Source organism: Arvicola amphibius, chromosome 4 (genome assembly GCF_903992535.2).
Source record: "Arvicola amphibius chromosome 4, mArvAmp1.2, whole genome shotgun sequence".
NCBI lineage: Eukaryota > Metazoa > Chordata > Mammalia > Rodentia > Cricetidae > Arvicola > Arvicola amphibius.
In genome coordinates, this window is record NC_052050.1 from 27,609,263 (window position 1) to 27,631,180 (window position 21,918).

The 21,918-nt window shown below is 38.9% G+C and overlaps 1 protein-coding gene across 8 annotated transcripts in view; it reads right to left on the reverse strand.

Annotated features, from left to right (window-relative positions):
- Mbtd1 (mbt domain containing 1) overlaps window positions 1-21,918 on the reverse strand; it is a 68,410-nt gene that overhangs the window by 31,344 nt on the left and 15,148 nt on the right. For 3 of the 8 annotated variants that reach the window (XM_038329166.2, XM_038329170.2, XM_038329171.1), the window contains 4 exons: window positions 13,304-13,503; window positions 9,247-9,386; window positions 7,765-7,879; window positions 6,498-6,580 (listed from right to left, as the gene is read on the reverse strand). In XM_038329166.2, the coding sequence (XP_038185094.1) occupies window positions 6,498-6,580; window positions 7,765-7,879; window positions 9,247-9,386; window positions 13,304-13,503 (538 nt within the window). The remainder of the gene's footprint in view (window positions 1-6,497; window positions 6,581-7,764; window positions 7,880-9,246; window positions 9,387-13,303; window positions 13,504-21,918) is intronic. The other 5 variants (XM_038329168.2, XM_038329173.2, XM_038329167.2 and 2 more) reach the window with 4 other exon arrangements.

Sequence of the window (21,918 nt, forward strand, 5' to 3'; positions counted from 1 at the left end):
AAGTTACAGGTAGGAAACCAAGAAAGAATTTATCCCCATGATAAAGCAAAATCCACCATTACTATACCTCAGAACACGATTGCTAAAGTGTTCCTATTAGAGAAAGATGAAATAATATTCGATCAAAAAAAGACAAGGGAAGAAGCCAGGCACAGTGCTGCACGTCTGTAATCGCAGCACTTGGGAGGCTGAGGCAGGAACTGAAAGCTAGCTTGGGATACACAGCAAGGACCTCTATCTCAATTTCCGCCTTGATCCAACAAAACAAAACAAAACAAAACAAAACAAACCCTTCCAACCTATTCTCTCCAGAAAGTGTACTCACCTTTCGATCTGATACCAGAATCTATTAGGGAGTGGGGTGGGGGTGATGATAACATAGAGATGGGGAGAGCAAGAAAAATACAAAAGGAAAATGGAATGTTTGAGAGCACTTGAGAAAAATGCTACACATGTGTTAAAAAAAAGTATAAGTCACCAATTTGAAGGCTTCTTTTTTGGGGGGGAGGTTAGACAAGGAACCTGTAGCCCAAGCAGTCCTAGAACGCACAATGTAGACCAAACTAGCCTCATACACGCTGTGATCCTCCTGCCTCAGCTTCCCAAACAAGGAAGCCTTCTATGTGAATACAGGTATGCAGCTACTTGATGACAGGTAAAATATGCAAAACATATTTTAATCATTAGGAGATACCAAAAGAAAAACAAAATCCACTCTGTGACAGAGTCCGAAGTTAAGACATTCATTTAGATTTATTTAGGTTTCCTTTTAAATTAGGTTTTCCTGAAAAACCTATTGTAGGTGGGTTTCATAATGGGGGCTCCCTGCCTTTGTAGAGAGAATGCATTGTGTATTAGTGTTAGTGCGGTTGGAGGACCAAGTGTCAGAAACCAACTCAAGTTTTCCTTTCTTAAAGATTTATTTTATGGCTGGGCGGTGGTGGCGCACGCCTTTAATCCCAGCATTTGGGAGGCAGAGGCAGGTGGATCTCTGAGTTCGAGGCCAGCCTGGTCTACAAGAGCTAGTTCCAGGACAGGTTCTAGAAACTACAGGGAAACCCTGTCTCGAAAAACCAAAAAGATTTATTTTATGCACACAACACTATCTGCATATATGCCTTTATGCCAGAAAAGATCATCAGATCTCATTATAGGCAGTCGTGAACCACCGTATGATTGCTGGATATTGAACTCAAGATCTCCGCAAGAACAGCCAGTGCTCTTAACCTAACCACAGAGGCATCTCTGTAGTCCCAAGTTTTATTTACATTAGAAATTAATTTTATAATCTAAGATGACACATAGAGGTTCTATCTTTAATTATAAAGGAGATGAATTATCTTATGCATTTTGCAGAGTCTTCTTTCTGTAGGTCAAGGACAGAGGGGGAAACACCCTAAAAGGTAATTTTAATAACATTCCTAATAAATATAACTGAGAAATCATATCTTGAATTTTACTAAAAAGTCAAACTATTGTTATAACTCATATACAAACAAGAGGGCTTCTCTTTTTCTGTTTTCTGAAATTTTATTTTCTGTGCATTGGTGTTTTGTCTTCATTCATGTCTATGTGAGGGTGTTGGATCTCTTGGATCTGTAGTTGTAGACCACGTGAGCTGCAATGTTGGTGCTGGGAATTGAACTCTGGTCCTCTGGAAGAGCAGACAGTGCTCTTAACAGCGGAGTCATCTCTCCATTAAAACAAAGTAAGTATGTATGATACATGCTACAAATAAATAAAAACTTATTTCTTCAGAAAAGCTGAACTTAGGTCAGGGATAAAAACAACAGAAAGACTGTATATGTGACAGATACTGGGTGTATTCACGGAGGCAGAATGAAAAGGTCAAACTCATCCAGCAGGGCACATACAACACCCATGGAGAAAAAAGAAAAAAAAAAAAAAAAAAAGAAAAGGTCAAACTCAGCTTTAAAGTCATAGTATGTAAGTGTTGCAGATCATGTTTCTAATCCCAACATATAAGAAGCTGAGGCAGGAGAACTGCCATGATTTCCAGAGTAGTCTTGTCTATAGAGATCCTGCTTTGAAAACCAACCAATCAACAAATCATCTCACCTCCTACTACAAAACCCAGCACCACCCTCCCAATCCCAAGTCACAGTATAGCTATACATGATGGCACACCGTTATAATCCCCTTGAGGAGTCCGAGGCAGGAAGATTGAGTTCCAAGCCAGCCTGGGCTACATAGTAAGAGACCCTATTTCAATTCTCTGTCAACTCCCCCCCCACCTCCTTAGATAAGTATCTGTGAATTTGATAAACCTATATAGTATATATAAGCGGTATATGGTAATATGATTAATAATTTTTTGTTTGTTTTTGCCTTTTGTGGATACTACTAGCTAAGAACTAAGAAAGGGCTGGAGAAATGGCTCAGTGCATTCTGCTTTTGTAGGATTTTAGTTTGTTTTTCGACACCCCTATCGAGTGTTTCACATCCACTTGTAATTCCAGCTTCAAGTGCCCTGACATCTTTGGCCTCTATGGGCACCTGTACTTATGTGCGCATCCCACACACAGACATATACGAAATAACAAAAGTAATCTGAAAAATAACTAAAAACTTCAAATTCTGAAAAAAAAGTTTAAAATTATAACCCAATTTCTCAAAAATGTAGTAAAGCTTTAAGAAATGGTCTAGGTTGAGCTAAAGGATTCTGAAGAAGCTGCCAGCTTTGTGACTACACATTAAAGAACACATTTCTCGAGGTTTCTGACAGAGTCTTACACTGTAGCCAAGTTGGCCTGGAACTCAGTGCTCTTGCCTCAGCTTCCTGACTCCTGGTCTAACAAGTATGTATCACTGTATATGGTTAATTTAGGATTAACTAAAATTTTTATTAGTCAATTCAGTGATTGCCAAAGAAAGGTAGACAATGGTTGGAGACCAATTTGCTCTGCCAAACCAATCAATATAGTTTTTTGCTGTGATTGAACCAGACTTTATTAGGTAAGAAATAATATGGAAAAGGACAAAAGGAACTCAATTTTCACTGTAGACTTATCTTTCTTTTTGGTAGTAATGAGGTCTTATCAAATTGCCCAGGCTGGCCTTAAACTTGTGGTCCTTTTGTAGCTGAGATTGCAGGGCTACAGCACTAGGGTTGGTTCCAAAGAGTTTTTGCTTGTTAGTTTATTTATTAGACAAAGTCATGCTAATGTCACCTCGTTGGCCTGGCACTAAGTACATATCTTAGGCTGACTGCAGACACAAAGGCCACCTATGTGGCTTATTCTTCTGAGTGCTGGGTTACAGGTATATACCACCAATGTTTGACTCTGATAGATACCTTTAGTTTTCCTAAATTTTATTTTTATTTTAAATTATGTTTATGTATGTGTGTCTGTGGCTTTGTGTACGTCTATGTAGGTGTTCATGGAGGTCATAGGCATCATATCTCTGTGGAGTTGGATTTATAGGAAGTTCTGAACCACTCAACATGGGTGCTTGGAACAGAACTTGATTCCTACCAGAGCAGTGTATGAGCTTAACTACTGAGCCATTTCTCTACTAGTACAACGTATGTTACGGAACTTCATTTCCAGAAATTATACAGTTTCACACTTGAAAATGTATGACTGTTTTAAGTGTTGAGAATAGTGTATTTGGACCTTGACTTGAGAAAAAGATGGATAAACTGGAGAATCCAGGCAGTCAGGATTCTTACAACATACTCACAACAACTCCTGTTTCAACCCAAACAGCTTTGCTTCTGCATCATGCATTACAGATGAGTGTTTGTAAATTAGGTTTGAAAAAGAACCTCTATCAGCAAGAAGGCTCCTATTTGATACCCAAGTGGGCAAGAGGACAGACGTGGGTGTCTAAGAAGAAAACCCTTCCAGAGAATGCATTAAGTCTTAGAGGTATGATGTTATGAGATAGGGTCTTCTGCTCCCAGTAATTCCTGGTAAAAGACTTCCCACAGTCCAAACCAGTAACTTTTCTTAGAGACAAGAAAGAAAATGATCTCCAGGGAAAGACTGGAGAACCATCTCTGAAGAAAATAAAGGTTAGCATGAGTTCTACCTCTTAAATCAAATGGCTTCAACTAAAAATCTTGACTGAAGCAGCAGAACAAATTCACTGTACTAAGACAAAGCTTTTCCTCTTTGATAAGCAGGAGGCAGTAAAGAAAAGTGAGTGGAACAGGAATGATGGGTTTCACATAACCGACAGATGCTTCATTCTGAGTGAGAAAGGGAAGGTGCCACATTACATTAATAAGTTAGCTGCTCCATTCTATGCCACAGAATATCCTTTATTGCTAGTCTTGAACTCCCTATGTAGCTGAGGCTAGCCTTAAACTCTTGGATCCTCCTGCTTCCACCTCCCAAGTGCTGAGATTATAGGTATATGCTACCATACCCAGATCTTGACTGAATTTAAATTATAAAATAAATATTTTCATTGTTAAAAAAAGCAAAATATTACAAGTCTAAAGATCCTTTATTACTATCTCCAACACGATTCAAGCAGTTCCCTTGACATAACCACAACTCTCAGTTTAGTATTTATTTTTCCAGTCCTTTCTGGAATTGTACTTATTTCCAAGGTAAAATTAGCTGCTCTACGACCATTTCAATCCTAAAAATAGCAAAGCTGTAAGCAAAATCAACCAATATAATTATTGTAAGAGATGTACTACAAGAACTTTAGTCAGTATAATTGTTCAAAGATATGGACAGGAACTTAAATACACTTTCAAGACCTTGAAATGCTATTTTTAAAATATTCTGGCTACTTATATAAAAAGGTTTGACCTAGTTTACAGCATAAAACATTAAAAAGATGATCTAGATAGAGAAAGATGAAAGCCATTTAAAAAGAGACAACAGACAAATGTGCCAGGAATCTGGGATGAAGACTTACTATGGAATTCTGAGCATCTCAGCACCACAGAGCAACACTGTGAAGTTTGTGCTTCATGCTCTGCAGGGCTAAGTATTGGACCTTTAGTGTGTGGCTGGGTAGGTGTACTACCAGTGAGTGACACCCAAGTTCTGGAGTTCTCTTTCTAGCTGTTATACATAATGCAACCATATACATTACACAGTTATTCCCTAGTATGTCAGTATTACCAACAGTATAGCATAAAGCACCTCAGATAAGCACCTAAAGGTTGCACTTTAGTTTTCTTAGCATGTCACAGACAAAGGGCTTAACATTTGTACACTAAGGGAAGAAAACCAACAAATTAATGCATCGGGCTTTAATATACATTTATACTAGTGAAGTAGTTAGTATGCTTCTGATAAAAATCCTTCACTTACAGGATGAGTGGGAACTCCTTTGGATTTCATGGTAAGAAAGTATGTGCAGTTTGTTCATAAGTTATTATTTAATAAAGCCCTTAGCAAAAAGTGTGAACAAAACTGCATTAATTTCTAACTTTTCTGCTTATGTATACACAGAAGTAGACAGTTGTTAAATATAAATTAATCATATCAGGTTAAGAAAATTAGGTCAAATTACCAAAGATAAATCAAACCGAAACGACATAGCATCTGACACACTGTTTTTACATCAGATGCTCTGAAAATGACATCTTTCAAACTGTTTTTAATGACACAGATTACTTCCTCCAGCTCACAAGAAATCATTCCTGCTGCTTCTTTGTGTGTGCTTTTACATTTGGAGGCAAAAACAGCTCTTAGAAATGACCTGTTCAAATCAAAAAGTTCTTGGGATATGTTAGGCTGAGCCACACTGTTAGCAGCCAACCAGCTCTGTTACAAGAACTTCTCCCATATATTTCATGTTTATATGGTTTAACATGGAAACCGGATGAGACAGTAAATTGTTTTTAAAATTTTTTCCCATTTTTTCAAGACAGAGTATTTCTGTAGTTTTGAAGCCTGTCCTGGAACTAGCTCTTGTAGACCAGGCTGGCCTCAAACTCACAGATAATCTAACTGCCTCTGCCTCCCAAGTGCTGGGATTAAAGGCATGCGCCACCACTGCCCGGCTGAAATAGTAATTTTTATTGTTCAAAATAATTCATAATGCAACTAAAAAACTTTTTTCAAATTTTATGATTGGTATTTTGCCTGCATGTATATCAGAAGCCCTGTAACTAAAGTTACACACAAGTGTGACCTATCATTGGGGTGCTTGGAATTGAACTGCCCTCTGGAAGGGCAGCAAGTGCTCTTAACTACTGAGCCATCTCACCAGCTTGCAACTAAAACTCTTTTATTAATGTTGAAGGCAAAACACAGGATCTTGAATATTCGAGGCAATCACCTTGTCACTGAGTTACAATACTTAAGAAGCCCTCAATAAGAGCTCTTTTGTTGGGCTAACATTACTTGTAAAACACAAGAAATTACTCTTAGCTATTAAGAATAATAAGACTTTTTTTTAATGGTATAAACAAAAAGTTTCTAAGGATAAGATGATGAGCTGTTAGCGTATCTTCAGATTTAAAGATCACACATTTCATGGTAAGGGGAAAATTCCATACTCACATGCTTAAAACAAGCAACTGGAGCTGCTATGAAGCTATTGCTGTTGATGTAGTTACCCCAGCTGAAGCCTTCCACGGAGACTGCTGAAATAAAGTAAACTTAGATGTAACTAACTCTCCAGCATTTTATTTCCAAAACAATTTTTCTTATTTCTAGACTTATACAGGCTGAACCAAATCTTGCTAGCCTGAAAGCTATTATTACTATTTTATTTGTTTATGGTTTTTCATTTCAAGACAGGGATTTTCTGTGTAGGTCTGGCTGTCCTGGAACTCACTCTGTAGTCCAGGCTGGCCTCAAACTCACAGAGATTCACCAGTCTTTGCCTCCCGAGTGCTGGGATTAAAGATATGGGCCACCAGTTGGGCTGTGGTGGCGTACACCTTTAATCCAAGGACCTGGGAGTCTCAGGCGACAGAGGCGGTGGATCTCTGAGGTTGAGGACAGCTTGGTCTACAGAGTGAGTCTCAGGCCAGTCAAGGCTATACAGAGAAACCCTGTCTCAGAACCTCCTCCCTCCAACCCCCCCAAAAACCCACAACCACATACACACACACAAAAAAAAAACCCCAACCAACCAACCAACCAACCAACCAACCAACCAACCAACCAACCAACCAACCACAAAAAACCCACCAATAAAAAACTAAACTAAAACCAAAATCTCCAGAACAAAGTTTTCGGGGAAATGTGATGACACAAGCACTTGAGAGATGATGGCAGGGACAAGAGTTAGTTCTATAGAATAAGACCCTCTTTTCAAACCCACTCTCATCAAAAGCTTTTGTTTTCACATAATGATTAAAGAACTTGACTAAATAACATGGACTTTTACTGGTTAAGCACCCTTTCTAACTACTTATTAACAAAAGTATATTAGATTTCAGAGTTTCATGGATTTTCAGCATGGACTTTATTGATACTTAAACAACACATATTTCAAAACATTTTGGATTTCAGATTTTCTCTTTTGGTAGTGCTAGGAACTGAATGAGGGCCTTATGTACTGGGTGAGTAATCTACCAGCAAACAAATGCCTTCCTCAGATCATATTTTGTATTTCTAATTAGGGATGTCCCACTTTTATTTACAAACACATTACTACCACCACTAGAACATCTTTGTGTGTCAACTAGTCCCTTCTACAACAGTTACCAATGAACCACCTGACACCAGGAAGCACATAGTGTAATCAGAAAAAATATAGTTTAAAACACAACCCAAGGTCAGATGAGTATATTCTTTTTTATCATTCACGAGAATTACCCTGCTTTTGTCTTTGCTTGATTTTGCAAGGTAGCTTGATACTGAGCATAGGCAGCTAATTTAGCAACTAAAGGTTGTTTCTGAAGGACTTTTGCTTTCTTTGTTGGAGGCTTACCCTAAAACAAGAAAAGTTAAGTAAATAGAAATCTTCACCCCCTCCACAACTGAAATTTAACATGACTGTATACTATTCATTTTGCTTAAATATTGAGGGTTTAGATAATTATTAAAGCAGAGGAAACATCCAAGGAATTTTAACATGAGAGTTTTTTCTTTTTGTTCTGCTACAACGTAGTTATCTAATATGGGCTGCAGAGCTGGCGCAGACTAACAACAGCAATATGCGAATTAATATGTTAATAAAAATTATATCCCATAAGATGTTAAAATATAGGTTGTGGTGGATACTTGACCTCTTCTTAGAGTAGAAAGAATCAGTGTTATTCACTCATGCAGCTGCGAAGCATTGCTACTGATATGGTAAGAGAAGACAACTCAATGTTCAAAGAGCAAGTGACTGAGGTTTATACCTTTAGTGCTAATGCAAAAGGTCAATGACATAATGATCATGGCCAAATTCAGTGTGACAAACTGCCATCCATTTGGGTACAGACCACTGCTCAGGATCTTTGGGAACTGTCTGTCTGAAATATAGAAATACATCTAAGTGATGTATTTCCTTCATCTGGGGCTTTAGATAACCTTTTCAGTGCTATGCAATGATCACCATCAGTTAAATAAGAAAAGCAAACTTGTGACCATACAGAAGATAATCACGAAAATCAGTACTCTAATGCCTTAAGATATTTTAAGTTGGTATGGTAACAACTTAGTCAAGTAGTCAATACTCCAGGATTCTATAAGCATTTATATACATTTTTAAAAAGATAATTTTTCTTTTCATTTCATGGATGCTTTAAAAAAGGTGAATTATATTAGCAAACATATTTGGCTAAGGTATCAAACTGGTTGTACTCAAAAGTACAAAGTTGAATTTGCCTATCACGCACAAGGCTGGGGTTCATCACCAGCAACTAAAATCAAAGTACAGAGCACGATGGGGGGGGGGGGGGGGAGTAAAGAAGAAAAGAAAAAACAGAAAAACTCGAAGAATAAATCATTTTCACCAAAATGGCAATTCTACCTTGATATTAACTCAAGGAAACATTGGGGAGGGAGCAGAAGAGAAAATGGCTATATTTTCTACATATAGCAAGGTGTTTAATTACACTTATGTGAAAAAAGGTCTTTTATTTCATTTATAAAGATAATTTACAGCTTATTTTGGATAGCCTGTCTTAACCATGTAAGATAATCCAGTTTATATTACTTGTGGTTTATACATTTCCTAAAAGTGCAGGATGACATTTCCTAAAAGTGCAGGTTGTAAATCACTGGCCAGATGGACAGAGGCGGAGTGTTGTGAACCACATCAGATGACAAAAAACAACGGGAAACAGGAAGAATAAGAAGGTTTCTGTACCGTTACCTGAAGTCTGGCCAGAATGCTTGCCTTCTTAGAGTTCGACGAGTAACTTCTTGAACAAGAAACACTGCAGAAACGTTTTGTTTTAGAGTAAAAAGCGTCTCGTACACCGACCATCCCACACATCTCACAGGTAGCTAATTAATAAAATAAAAACATCAGTATGAAAGATCATATAATAAATTCCAATCTCTCCACCTGTTTAGATGTATTTACCTAAAAATCTGCAAAGAACCTTTTCCCTCTCTCTTACAAATGATAGAGAAAAGTTATAGGCAGGACCTATATGATGCTGTGGTGGTGGTGGTGGTGTATAAAATCTGAAAATCTCCTAAAAGCCTTAAAAAGGTCAAGAGGTATGATGATATATGTCATTGTGTGTGTGTGTATGGGGGAGGCTATTTCCAACTATCATTTTAAACGCTTGTTATGTTGTAGGCATTTTCATATACAATGATACATATATAATATAATATTATACATAATATATATTATGAATTTCAGTTTTTAAAAGGATTATGTGCAGAAGATTAAAAGGAGAAAAAAAGATTAAAAGGAATTTAAAAGCCTTAAAATATTGCAAAGGTTGAAACCAAAAAAGAGCAAGTATTTAGAAAAAATGAAGAGTATTCTTTCATTATGTCCAGGGACACAGAAGTAAGGAGCAGGTGCCATGCATGAGGTCAGGGCAAGAGACAACTCGGCCTCTGATGGGTATTACATAATGGCCATGGTATTACATAATGGCCGAGGCAGAAGTGTTAAGAGTTCAAGGTCTGCCTAGGCTATAGAGAAAATTCAAGGCCAGTGTGGGGTAAGTAAATCCCGTCTCAGCAAAAAGTGAGCTTGGATATAGCTCAGTGGAAGAACACTAGCATGTATGAGGCCCTAGGTTTAGTCCTTAGTACTGCCTAAGAGAGAGCGAAAACAAAACAAAAAATCCACAGGTTAATGTTCCACCCAAATGGTTAAAGTGTAACCAGCACTTATACATCCTTGAGAAATGGAAACAAGACAAAACACTAAAAACACAAGGCACTGGCAATGAATATGGTGTGTCCCATACGAGAAAAAAAATGGTTTGTACAAATTATATGTCATTAAAAGATTTGCAATTACCTACATTAAAAAAAAAAAGTCTGCTGTAGTGGTACACTGTTTTGTTCCTAATACTTAGAAGGCAAAAGCAGGCCCTGTCTCCAGGCCAGCCTGGTTTACAGTGAGACCCTGTCTCTCAACAAAACCAAACTAGTCAAGTCGATAATGAATCCTTGACAAGAATTATACAACGTCAACTACAGTGCTCTTTTTAAAAACAGGAATTAGGTTTTTTAACATTTTATTTATTATATATACAATATTTTGTCTGTGTGTCTGCTTGCAGGCCAGAAGAGGGCACCAGATCTCATTGCAGATGGTTGTGAGCCACCATGTGGTTGCTGGGAATTGAACTCAGGACCTTTGGAAGAGCAGGCAATGCTCTTAACTGCTGAGCCATCTCTCCAGCCCAACTACAGTGCTCTTTTGCGGTAAGATTTCCACACTGGTATGATATCACCAAACCACAGCAAGAATATATAGAAATAGGAATAAAGCTTTTTTTTCCCCCTTGAGACAGGGTCTCACTATGTAGCCCTGGTTGGCTTGGAATTCACTATGTATTCTAGGCTGGCCTTAAACTCACAGAGATCTGCCTGCCTCTGCTTTCCAAGTTCTGGGAGTAAAGGTGTATACCACCATAACAAGTTCAGTATTTCTGACAAAAGTTTTCATATAGCTTTGTCGATCATAACTGAGAAATGTCAGATGGAGTAGAACACACCTAGGAAATCCTTCTTTTCTGGTTTGTGGTGCTAGATTTAATAGATTTAACACAGTATCTTTCCATGCAAGGAAAGAACTTTACTCCTGAGCCACACATCTACTTTTCCCTAGGCACATTTTTTTTTTTTCCTTTTTGGTTTTTGAGACAGAATCAAGTGTTAACTGTCATGGGACTTGTGCTGGGATTAAAGGAGTGCACCATCATTCCTGGTTCTAGGCACATCACATTTTAACTGACTGGCCAATCCTTTTGTTTTGTTCCCTAGACAAAGTCTCATTATGTAGACCAGGCTGGCCTCAACCTCTCAATCTGCCTGCTGCAGCCTATCAAGAGCTGGGATTATTGAATGAATTACTACAGATGATCCTAATGGGTGTTGATAAATGAAATTTTGTGCTAGTGTAAGCATTATGCATACATGTGTGTGCACACGCACGTGCATGCCTATGGCGTGTGTGTGTGTAAGCCAACTTCAGCTGTCGTTCTTTAGATGCCATCTACTTTGTTTCTTTGAGACAGTCTGGCTCAAAGCTTGTCAAGTAGGTGAGGCTGACTTGTCACTGAGTTCCACAGATTTACCTGTCTCCACCACCCTAGTGATGGCTGGGATTATGGGTGAACATGATCAGACTTGCATTTTTACATGTCATCTGGAGATCAAACAAGGTCCTCATGGTTATATAGCATGCACTTTACTGACTGAGCTATTGTCGTTGATTTTTATAAAAAATTTCTTTCTGGGATAGCCTCCCTGTGTAGTCCACGTCGATCTTTCTGCCTTTGTCTCTTCAAGTATTACCACTACAGCCACTTTTAGCTAAGTACATTTTTTAATATGGTTTGTAGAACTCTGTACCAGGCTCTACCATTCATTTTCGGCTTCTTAGCTGAAAGACTGTAGGATGTATAAAATAGGATTATCACATCTGTAAATGATACACAGCTGAAAAATTGACATAGCATCCAACATTAGATGACAGAATTAAAAATTTCTACAATCAAAGGTTAGTAAGAAAGAGGCTTCCAAGGGAGATTCAAAGACCCAAGATTGGCTTAGGTTGGTTTACATATGCCATAAAACAACAAACAGCCAGGCAGTGGTGATGCCTTTAATCCTAGCACTTGACAGGCAGAGGCAGGTGGATCTCTGAGTTCAAGGCCAGCCTGGTCTACAGAGTGAGTTCCAGGATTACACCGTGAAACCCTTTATCGAAAAACAAAAATAAGACCCAAACAAACAAAGGCAACAGCAAAAGTGAGCTGGCTCTGTAGGTAAAGGCACTAGTCAAGCAAGTGTGGCAACCTGAACGGTGGAAGAGAACCCACTACAGAAAGTTGTCTTTCTGACCTCTCCTAATGCACTATGGCATGTGTACCAACACGTGCACCTCTATCTTTGTATCCCCACCTCTCAATTAAAAAAAAGAAAAAGAAAAAATGCTAAATATCTATGAACTGAAATTCAGTATTATTTCAGAAAAAGCCATGACTTAACCACAGTGTCCTGAAGAAGACAGCAAGGCTGAACTATCTTTTGGCCCCACCACAGTGTAACCAGCCATTTTTTGGAGGTGATTTTTTTTCTTTTCTTTTTGAGACTGGGTTGTCTTGGAACTCTTTCTGTAGATCAGGCTATACCTTATTACTGGAGGTGGTAACTTATGAACTGGGCATGGTGAGGCAAGTGTAGTATCTCAAGTTCCAGGCCAGCCTCTGATTCACAGTGAAACCTGTTCTGAAAATTAACCAACCAACCCTCAACTACCCTGCTGCTCCCCCCAATCTTGATGAACCGTCACAGAGAAGCCCTATCCTATCTCAGTGTTTCTAAAAACACTATGATCCTTCTCACTTTCAGCTCTATAGGGATAGTCATTAACTGAATTTATGTCTTATAATAAACCGCTTTTGATTTTTTTTTTCTATTTGCTTCCCACAAGAACGGAGGATGGCAGAGATAAACTCAGCGATTTTATCTGGAACTCATATCTTCAAATAATCCTGAAGGAGAGGCCAGGCATGGTGCCACTGTTTATAATCCCAGCACTCTTGGAGACAAAGACAGGATGATAGTGAGTTCTCCACTAGTCTGCCTTACATAGCAAGACACTATCTAAAAATAAAATAACTAAACCAACCTAAAACAAACAAACAAACAAAAAAACCAAACATGAAATGAAACACCCTCAAACACAAAGTCACACAGCAGGTAGATGTGTAGACACTCACCCATGCCAGATTTACCATCTGGGTATGTGTAGACTTGTCCATTATTTTTGATAATTGGGAGATTGGAAGGTAAAGGAGCAACTTCTTCTTCACTCTCTTCAGAGCTGGAGCTGCTACTTGTGTCCTCACTGCAGCTATCATAGCCGTCAAACATCCCGAACAAGTCTTCTTTTTCTTTTGGATTGTGAAGAATGTTCTGTCTTTGTAAAGAAACCAGAGACATATGACAAAGTGCTCACATATAGCTCTTTACAAGCCCTTAACACAAGTTAAGTGAGATTTGACAAATGAAATCTAGAACCGAGAACAGAAATTTTTGTTTGCTCATTGGTATAGGGTTTTTTAACAGCTCAGGTTGGCCTCAAACTCAAGTGATTCTCCAACTTCAGCCTCTCAAGCTGCTGAGATTATAGGTACAGGCCTAGCAGACAATATTATCTTTTAATGAAATATTAAACACTGTGGCAAAATGAACTTCTCTACTATGAGACACAAACTAGTTTGCAAATTTAATAATAATCAGAGAAACTGAGACTGATGTAATGACTTGTGTATTTAACGAGGCATGTTCTGCTTTCCCTCAAAAAAAAAAAAAATCACACCAGATCCATTCTTTTTTTCTTTCTTTCTTTCTTTTTCTTTTTTTTTAAAAAAGAGATACAGTTGGGTGGTTGTGGAGCAGGGACGCAGAGGCAGGTGAATCTCTGAGTTCCAGGACAGTTACGGCTGTTACACAGAGAAATTCTGTCTTGAAAAACAAAACAACAAAAGAGTTACAAACATTATTTCTTAATTTGCCTTTTTTTCCCTAAATTTCTTAAAAAAAAAAATGTGCGTGTTTTTGTCTGCATGTATGTCTGTGTACCAATTGTGTGCCTGATTGTTAGATCCCCTCAAACTGAGTTATATGGACACTTATGAGTTGCCATGTAGGTGATGGGACCTGAACCTGTGTCCTCTGGAAGAGTGTCAACCACTGAGTCATGTTTCCAGCCCTGTTTCTTATTTTGATGTAGGAGGGTCTTCTTTTTTGTGTTGATTTCATTGGTTAAATAAAGAAACTGCCTTGGCTTTTTGATAGGGCAGAAAATTAGGTAGGCGGAGTAGACAGAACAGGATGCTGGGTAGAAGGCAATGTGGCAGATGCCATGGCTCTCTGACCCGAGATGGACGTAGGTTAGAATCTTCCCAGTAAGCCACAACATCGTGGTAAACAAAGATTAACAGAAATGGGTTAATCAAGATGTGAGAGTTAGCCAGTAAGAGGCTAGAGATAATGGGCCAGGCGGTGTTTAAAATGAATACAGTTTCTTCTGTGCTATTATTTCTGGGGCTAAGCTAGCAGTGTGGGAGTCGGGTGGGACAAAAAGCAGGCCTACTTGCCTCATCACTACATTATTTTGAGACAAAGTTTGTTTGTAAGGCTGGCCTCAATCCTCCCAACAGCCCGAGTGGCTGAGATTACACAGGTGTGTCTTTGGTGCCCAATTTGGTTTCTCAGATCATATAATGTAACCTCAAAAATACTGACTTAGGCGCTTCCCTTGGAAAATTTTGCATGCACCAATAAAAGCAACTCCTAATTCCTTTATAGCACTCGTCTGTTGTTCTGAGCAACTTTTGGATAGTTTTATGAATCAAATCTATCTTCAAAGAGTTAAAATTTGATACTATTGGAATATTTAAAGGAGAAATCAGACTGGTAGGGAATAGGCTAATCTTTATTTGATAGTGTGGTACTATGAACACAGAATTCTGACCAACCTGCCAATATTACTTGAGAACTCAGGTTTTTTCTTAGTTACCAGCAACTACTCATCAAACACACGTGTACCTCACTGTAACTGTATACAGCAGACATGGTTCTCATAAATGGTGTCACAGACTGAGAAATGGAGCAGTTATGGACAACAGAATAAGATGGAGCTGATACCATCCTCAGTGAAGTGCTGCATAGTACGTTCTTCTGGAGATAAACTAAAACCAAACCAGAAGATAAAGGATTTGGTGCTATAATAACCTAGATACATTAATAGTGCAGCTATGCCTATCATGAGAGGAATGGAGACAATGTACAGGAGGATTTGCAGTGAGATCATAGTAGTCCTTTTAGGCTAACTCAGGTCAGGATTCTTTTCCTCACAGGGCCAAGAGAAGACCGTGTATGAATGATTTATGCCAGTATATGATTTACAATGTTAATCTCAGCTATACTAGACTGGGAATCTCAAATAAATTCATGCAGAAATATCCATGAAGACATCATGGAGGGGCAGTGAGATAGCTCAGTGCTTGTAGCACAAGCCTAATAACCTGACTTCAGTCCATGGACAACCAGAGTGGAAGGAGAGAATCAACTGCTGGAAAATTGTTCTGTGATCTCCACAAGTGCCATGGCATGTGTGCACTGGTGTTATGTGTACACACACACACACACACAGACCAATAATAAGCCCAGCACTAGCAGATCTGTGATTTTCGGGCCAACCTGAGCTTCAGGACAGATAGGGCTATACAGAGGGACCTTGTCTCAAACAACAACAAAAAAAGACAAAAACAAAATGAAACAACAAAAAAAAATCCCCCTAAACAAAAAAACTACCCAAGTCCCCAAAACAAAAAACTTCTCCCAAAGACCCCCAAAACTTTCATATATGCCTACTACACATCCAGTTCATTTAGCAAGTAATACGTGTCAACTCAATTGTTTATTCTAACCCTACTTTGAGAAATTACTATCTTGAAGTTACAAGATTCCAAATGGAAGTTTTAATAATCCCATTAATATTTTTAAAAGAGTTAATGCCAGATATGCCTTCTAATTTGCCTTTTGTTGCCATGATAAATACTATGACTAAAATCAACTTGGAGAGGAAAGGTTTACCTTGCTTACATTTGAGCCCATCCATCACTGACATAAGTGAGGGTAGGAACTCAAAGTTAGAATTGAAGCAGAGGCAATGGAGGAACACTCCTTACTGTATGGTCCTCTGGTTTGATCCACTAGCTTTCTTACAGAGGTCATGTACACCTACCTGCCTAGGGATGTACCCCCCCTGTACCCCCGCAGTGGGCTGGGTCCTCCTATAACAGTAAGTGTTCCACAGACTTACAACAGGTCAGTCTGACTTGAGCAATTCTTCAACTGAGGTTCCTTTTCCCAAGGTGATTCTAGGCTTGCCAAGTTGACAATAAAGCTAACCAGCTAACCATCTGTTGTTATTCCAACACTGAGGGCTGAGGCAGGAGAATCACAAGTTCAAGGTTAGCATCTGTTACATAAGTAGCACGATCATTTAGGAATTTTTTGGTGGCTTTCAAGGTGTTTAGAGCCTTTAATATGATTACAGACATTATAATCATAAATTAAAGAGGATATACAGTATGAAGGAAACATCTAATTTATTCTGAAGGCTCAGGTTCTAGAGGAATGCTTTCTGACCTTTTCTAAGGTTCTACTCCACACAGAAAAGATTTATAAACATGTGGGAGAATAATTCCCTGGACAAACCTAGGCTGAGAAATCTGGCTATGCCAAATACCATATAAGTATTTGACATATTTGCAAATGTTAAAAATGTTTTTTATTATTATTTTTAGTTATTAAGTATATTGTGTGAGGGTAGTGCCCATGGAGGACAGAAGAGCTCATACCCACTGGAGTTGAACTGCAGGGTGGTTGTGACCTGAACTTGGTTTTTTTTCCAAGTGTAGCAGGTGTTCTTAATTGTTGACATTCTCTGTTAGCCCCAACTTCATATTATTTATGCCACACTTCTTGGGAAGTTGTATTCTTAGGAAAAAGCTATTTTCCAAGAATATTTTCTTTCATTAAGATAGTCTACTGGTGAATTTACATGTAAATGTAACAGATTTACTTTACGTAATTTACCAGCTTTATTACGGCAGCTGCATCTTCAATGAAAGGGCTAATGGGAAAAAGAATCTTGACTTCATGCAAAGAGGACCTATAAAGGAAGTCTTTTCTATGCATGTTCTGAGTGGACAGAAGTTTTGTTTTTGGTTGTGACAAGACAGTGTTCTCTGTAGCTCTGAAGCCTGTCCTGGAACTCACTCTGTAGTCTGTTGACTAGGCGGCCACAAATTCACAGACTCGCCTGTTTCTGCTTCCTGAGGGCTGGGATTAATGGCGCCACCATGTCCAGTTTTTTCAAAAGTTATTTTTATTTTGTATATACGGTATTATTTCATTATTGTTATGCATATATGGGTGTTTTGCACATTTATGCCAAGTACCTGCAGAGTACAGAAGAGGGCACTGGATTCCCTGTAGCTGGAGTTATAGATGGCTGGATGATAGGAATTAAACATGGAAAAGCAGTAAGTGTTCTTAACCACTAAGCCATATCTCTACCCACAGAATTCCTTTTCTTTTTAAAAAATAACTACAGATAGGCCTATCCTGTTGAGTAAGTCTGAGCAATTACTTTATTTCTATTGTATGAAGACCCCTATGGCAAGAAGTGGCTGCAGTCTACCAGTACTTCCAAAGCTGAAACTACTTTAAGTTTTATCAGGTGACAGCGATCTATATTCAGGCAGTTGTAATTTTCAGATTTGTCAAATATTACCAAGTAATCAATTATCAGACATGCAACCACCCGACTATCAGTAGAAACAGAATGCAGGTCAGAAGAGGTTGTTGAATCCCCTGAAACTGGATTTACAGGCAGCTATAAGGGTGCGAGTTAATTGAAACTGGTCCTCTGCAAGAACATTGCCTCTTAACCCAGCGTGGACAACAATGAGTTCAGTCAGGGCCAGTGACAGCCTACCATGTTAAGGTCACGAAGCATGGCACCTGAAATAGATTCTCAGACTGAGCAGTGGAAGGAGAACAACTCCTGTGCACTGTTCTCTGATTTCTACACAGTCAGAGGCATGCATGTATCCCACGCTCTTCCTCTCAAAAGAGTTCAAGACAGAGTATCCAAAATCCAATTAACAACACATTCAGAAAACAAAGTAAAACAGATGGATGAAATACCATTTCTGTACTCTAAAAGGGCATGTAACTCCAGCCTAATATATACTACATGAAAAGATTGGTAGAAAACTGGAAATTGAAATGCAAAAATACAACTTACAATATTATCAAAAGTTATGAAATACTTAGAATAAATGTGGTAAAAGAAAATGAGAAAATAGTACTAACAAAATAAAGATCTAAATGGAGAGGAGGATCATGTTCTTGAACTAGAATTAATATCACTAAAAGGCCAACTGTTTTTCTTTTGGATTTTTGAGACATAGTCATACCTGGTAGACCAGGAGCTCATGACAATCTTTCTGCCTCAGTCTTCTGAGTGCTGGAACTACAGGCTAAGTCCCTATATAATTTCAAAACTGATTTACAGATTTAATTCAGTCTAATCATAACCTTACCATACTGATAGAAACTGACAACCTGATTATTACGCTACAGTGATGTAGACAGCAGGGATTTTTGCCACAACCACAGACTGAGAGATCAATAAATAGACTAACCGAGAAATTGACATGCAGTCAATGAAATGAGATACCTTTATCCACATTCCACATCCAACTACATGTTGGAAGCTGCCCATCCACATAATATTAAAAATAGTTAAGAGAATAAGAGTAAGGCAATCAGCGACTGGGAGGAAGTATTTGTATATCGCGTACACGACAAGGATTTGTACTTAGATGACAACACCAACGAGTATTGAAACTCAGAGAGCTCAGTCGGTGGAGAGCTTACCTAGCACGCACAAGCCCTGGGTTTGGAGGTGAAGTCAAGAGGATGTTAGTCCAAGGTCATCCTGGACCACAATCCAATTTGAGGCCAACCTGAACTAAATAAGACCCTATCTCAAAAAACAAAACAAAAACACCCCCAATCTCCTTAATGGCTGGTGACATAAACTGTAATCCCAGCTACTTGAAAGGCTAAGGCAGAGAACTCCAAATCTGAAGACAGCTTGGGTAATTTACCAAGACCTTGCCTTACATAAAAGAATTAAAAGAAAAAAAGGTCTGATAATATAGCTGAACTGTGCACAGGGCCCTACCTAGTACTGAAAGATCAAGCAACAAATAAAAAATACAAATCAAAACAGAACAGTATGGGCCCTCCCAGCACTTAGGTTAGAGGTGGCAGGAATTCAAGGTCATCCTCTTCAACAAAATGATTTCTGGGTCAGACAGCTTAGAGTACAAGAAACATTATCTAAAACAAAACAAAACAAACTATACACAGAACAAAACAAACACACTCCCAAAATGATGAAGGAAAAAACAAAATCACTTAGTGATTAAAACAATCTATTTTAAAAATGAGGCAAAATACTTAACAGACATTTCAAAAGTTACTCAGATGGCAAATAAAGACATAAAAAGCAGCTTAATATTTTAGGTATTGTAAAATGTAAGTTAAAACCATGAGACAGACTGGCCGGATTGCAAAGCCTGTAATCCCAGCATTTATGCCTTTAAGACCAACCCCGTAGAAGGCAGAGGAAGACCAATGCTTGAGGCTACTTCGGGCTACACAACAAACTTCTGTGTGAAAACAGCTAGAGATAGGGCTCAGTGGTTAAGAGCACTGGCTTCTCTTGAAGATGGATCTGGGTTTGATTCTTAGAACCCACTAAGTGGTTCACAAGCCATTTGTAACTCCAGCTGTAGGGGATCCAGTGCCGCCTTCTGACCTCCACAGGCACCAAGGATATACATGGTGCATTTATATATGCAGCACACATGAACAAACTGACTTTAATTCCTGCAGAGGTAGGTGGATCTCTGAGTTTGAGTTGCAGGACAGCGGGGCTACACAAAGAAACCCTGTCTTGAAAAGACAAAATCAAAAAAAATTCTCTCCTCAAAAAAACCCAGAAAATGGATAGGAGTTGTAGCCTAGCTGGTAGAGTGCTTGCTTAGGAAGACCGAAGTCCTGGGTTTGATCCTTAGGAAAGCATAAACTGGGTGTTGTGTCACATGTCTGTAATCCCAGCATTGGGAGGGAAAAATGGTCACTATCATTCTTAAGGATGAATCCTAGACTCTGTCTCTTCAAAACACCACTACCACCTTCACTTCTGAGCCCCTTCAGGAATCCAGTAGTGAAAGACCTAGATAAATCCAGACCCCCCCCCCCCCCCCAGCAGGAAAAAAATAGAGCCAAAAAATCTAAGCAGGAAGAGAAGAATCAGAAATCTAGGAATAGCTGGTTCAGTTTCAGGAACTAGCTGAAGATAAAGTTAGATTATAATCTTGAGAAACAGGGAGTTGCCCCCTTGTGATCATCACTGGTATTTTTGGAATTTTTCCAATGATGCCCTCCCTACACCTTTTGGATTACTGGGCTGTGGTTTCTTCCCTTAAAAACCCCTTCTCCCAGTGAACTCTTCCCCTTTATGGGTTATGAGTCTTGGCCCCAGTGCACTGGTTCCTGTCTTGTCGATTAAACCTTGTGTGATTGCAGCAAGGTCGGTCTCTTGTGAGTTATGGGGGGGTCGTGTTATCCCGAGACTTAAGTGAGAGTCTCCCCACACTGGGGGGTCTTTCAGTAGGAATCTATACACACACACACACACACACACACACACACACACAAAAACACAGAAGTATATACACACGCACATTTAAGGTAATTGTGAATCTATACTTTTACTTCCAATCCTTAATTTTACCCCCCTAAAGACTTTCCCTTCTCTTCCCAGTCTATATGCATTTTTCTTCCAAAGAGAGAAGGGTGTCCTGAGATAAAAATCAACTTATTCAAGCCTTTTATTTGGTATGTATGTATGTGGTATATCCATATATTTTTGTTTATGTATGTGAACATGCATGAATCACAAGGTTAATTTGTGAGGTGTCCTCCTTAATCCCTCTCCACCCTATTTGTTGACATGCTATCTCTCACTAACTGATTCAGGTAAACTGGCTGTCCAGAGAGCCCTAGGAATCTGTTGTTTTTTACCTTCCTTAGTGCTGAGATTACATGAGTCTGTGGTGGTATTTTGTTTGTGCTATAACAAATAAAGCTTGCCTGAAATTAAGAGTGTGGAGTTAGCCACTAGTTAGCCAGAGGCCAGACAGTGGTGATGCACAGCTTTAATCTTAATACTCCCAAGACAGAGGCAGGGGATCTCTGTGAATTCAAGATCACCCTTGACTACACAAAACTGAATCAGTCTAAAAAAGAGGCAAGCAGTGGTGGCTCACATTTTAATCCCAGCACTAGAAAGGTAGAGACAGGAAGTGATATGGCTAGGCAGAGAGAAGAATGTAAGGCGGGAAGAGACAGGATCTTACCTCCTTAGGTCTGAGGTCTCCATAGAGGTAAAAAGTCGCCTTTACTTCTCTGATCTTTCAGCATTTACACTGAGATCTGACTCCAGGTTTTTATTATTAAGACCAATTGGAATTCGCGCTACAGGCGTCTATTACCATGCTTGGCTTTTTACAGAGAGGTGGGGATCCAAACTCAGGCCTTCTTTTGCAATGCAAGCTCTTTATCAATAGGGGTATCGCTCCAGCCCCTCCTTTCTCTTTTAAACACAAAATTTCATAAATGATAATCTACATAGAATATATCATTCCTTTCTTTGTAAAAATATCTAGCTTTTGAT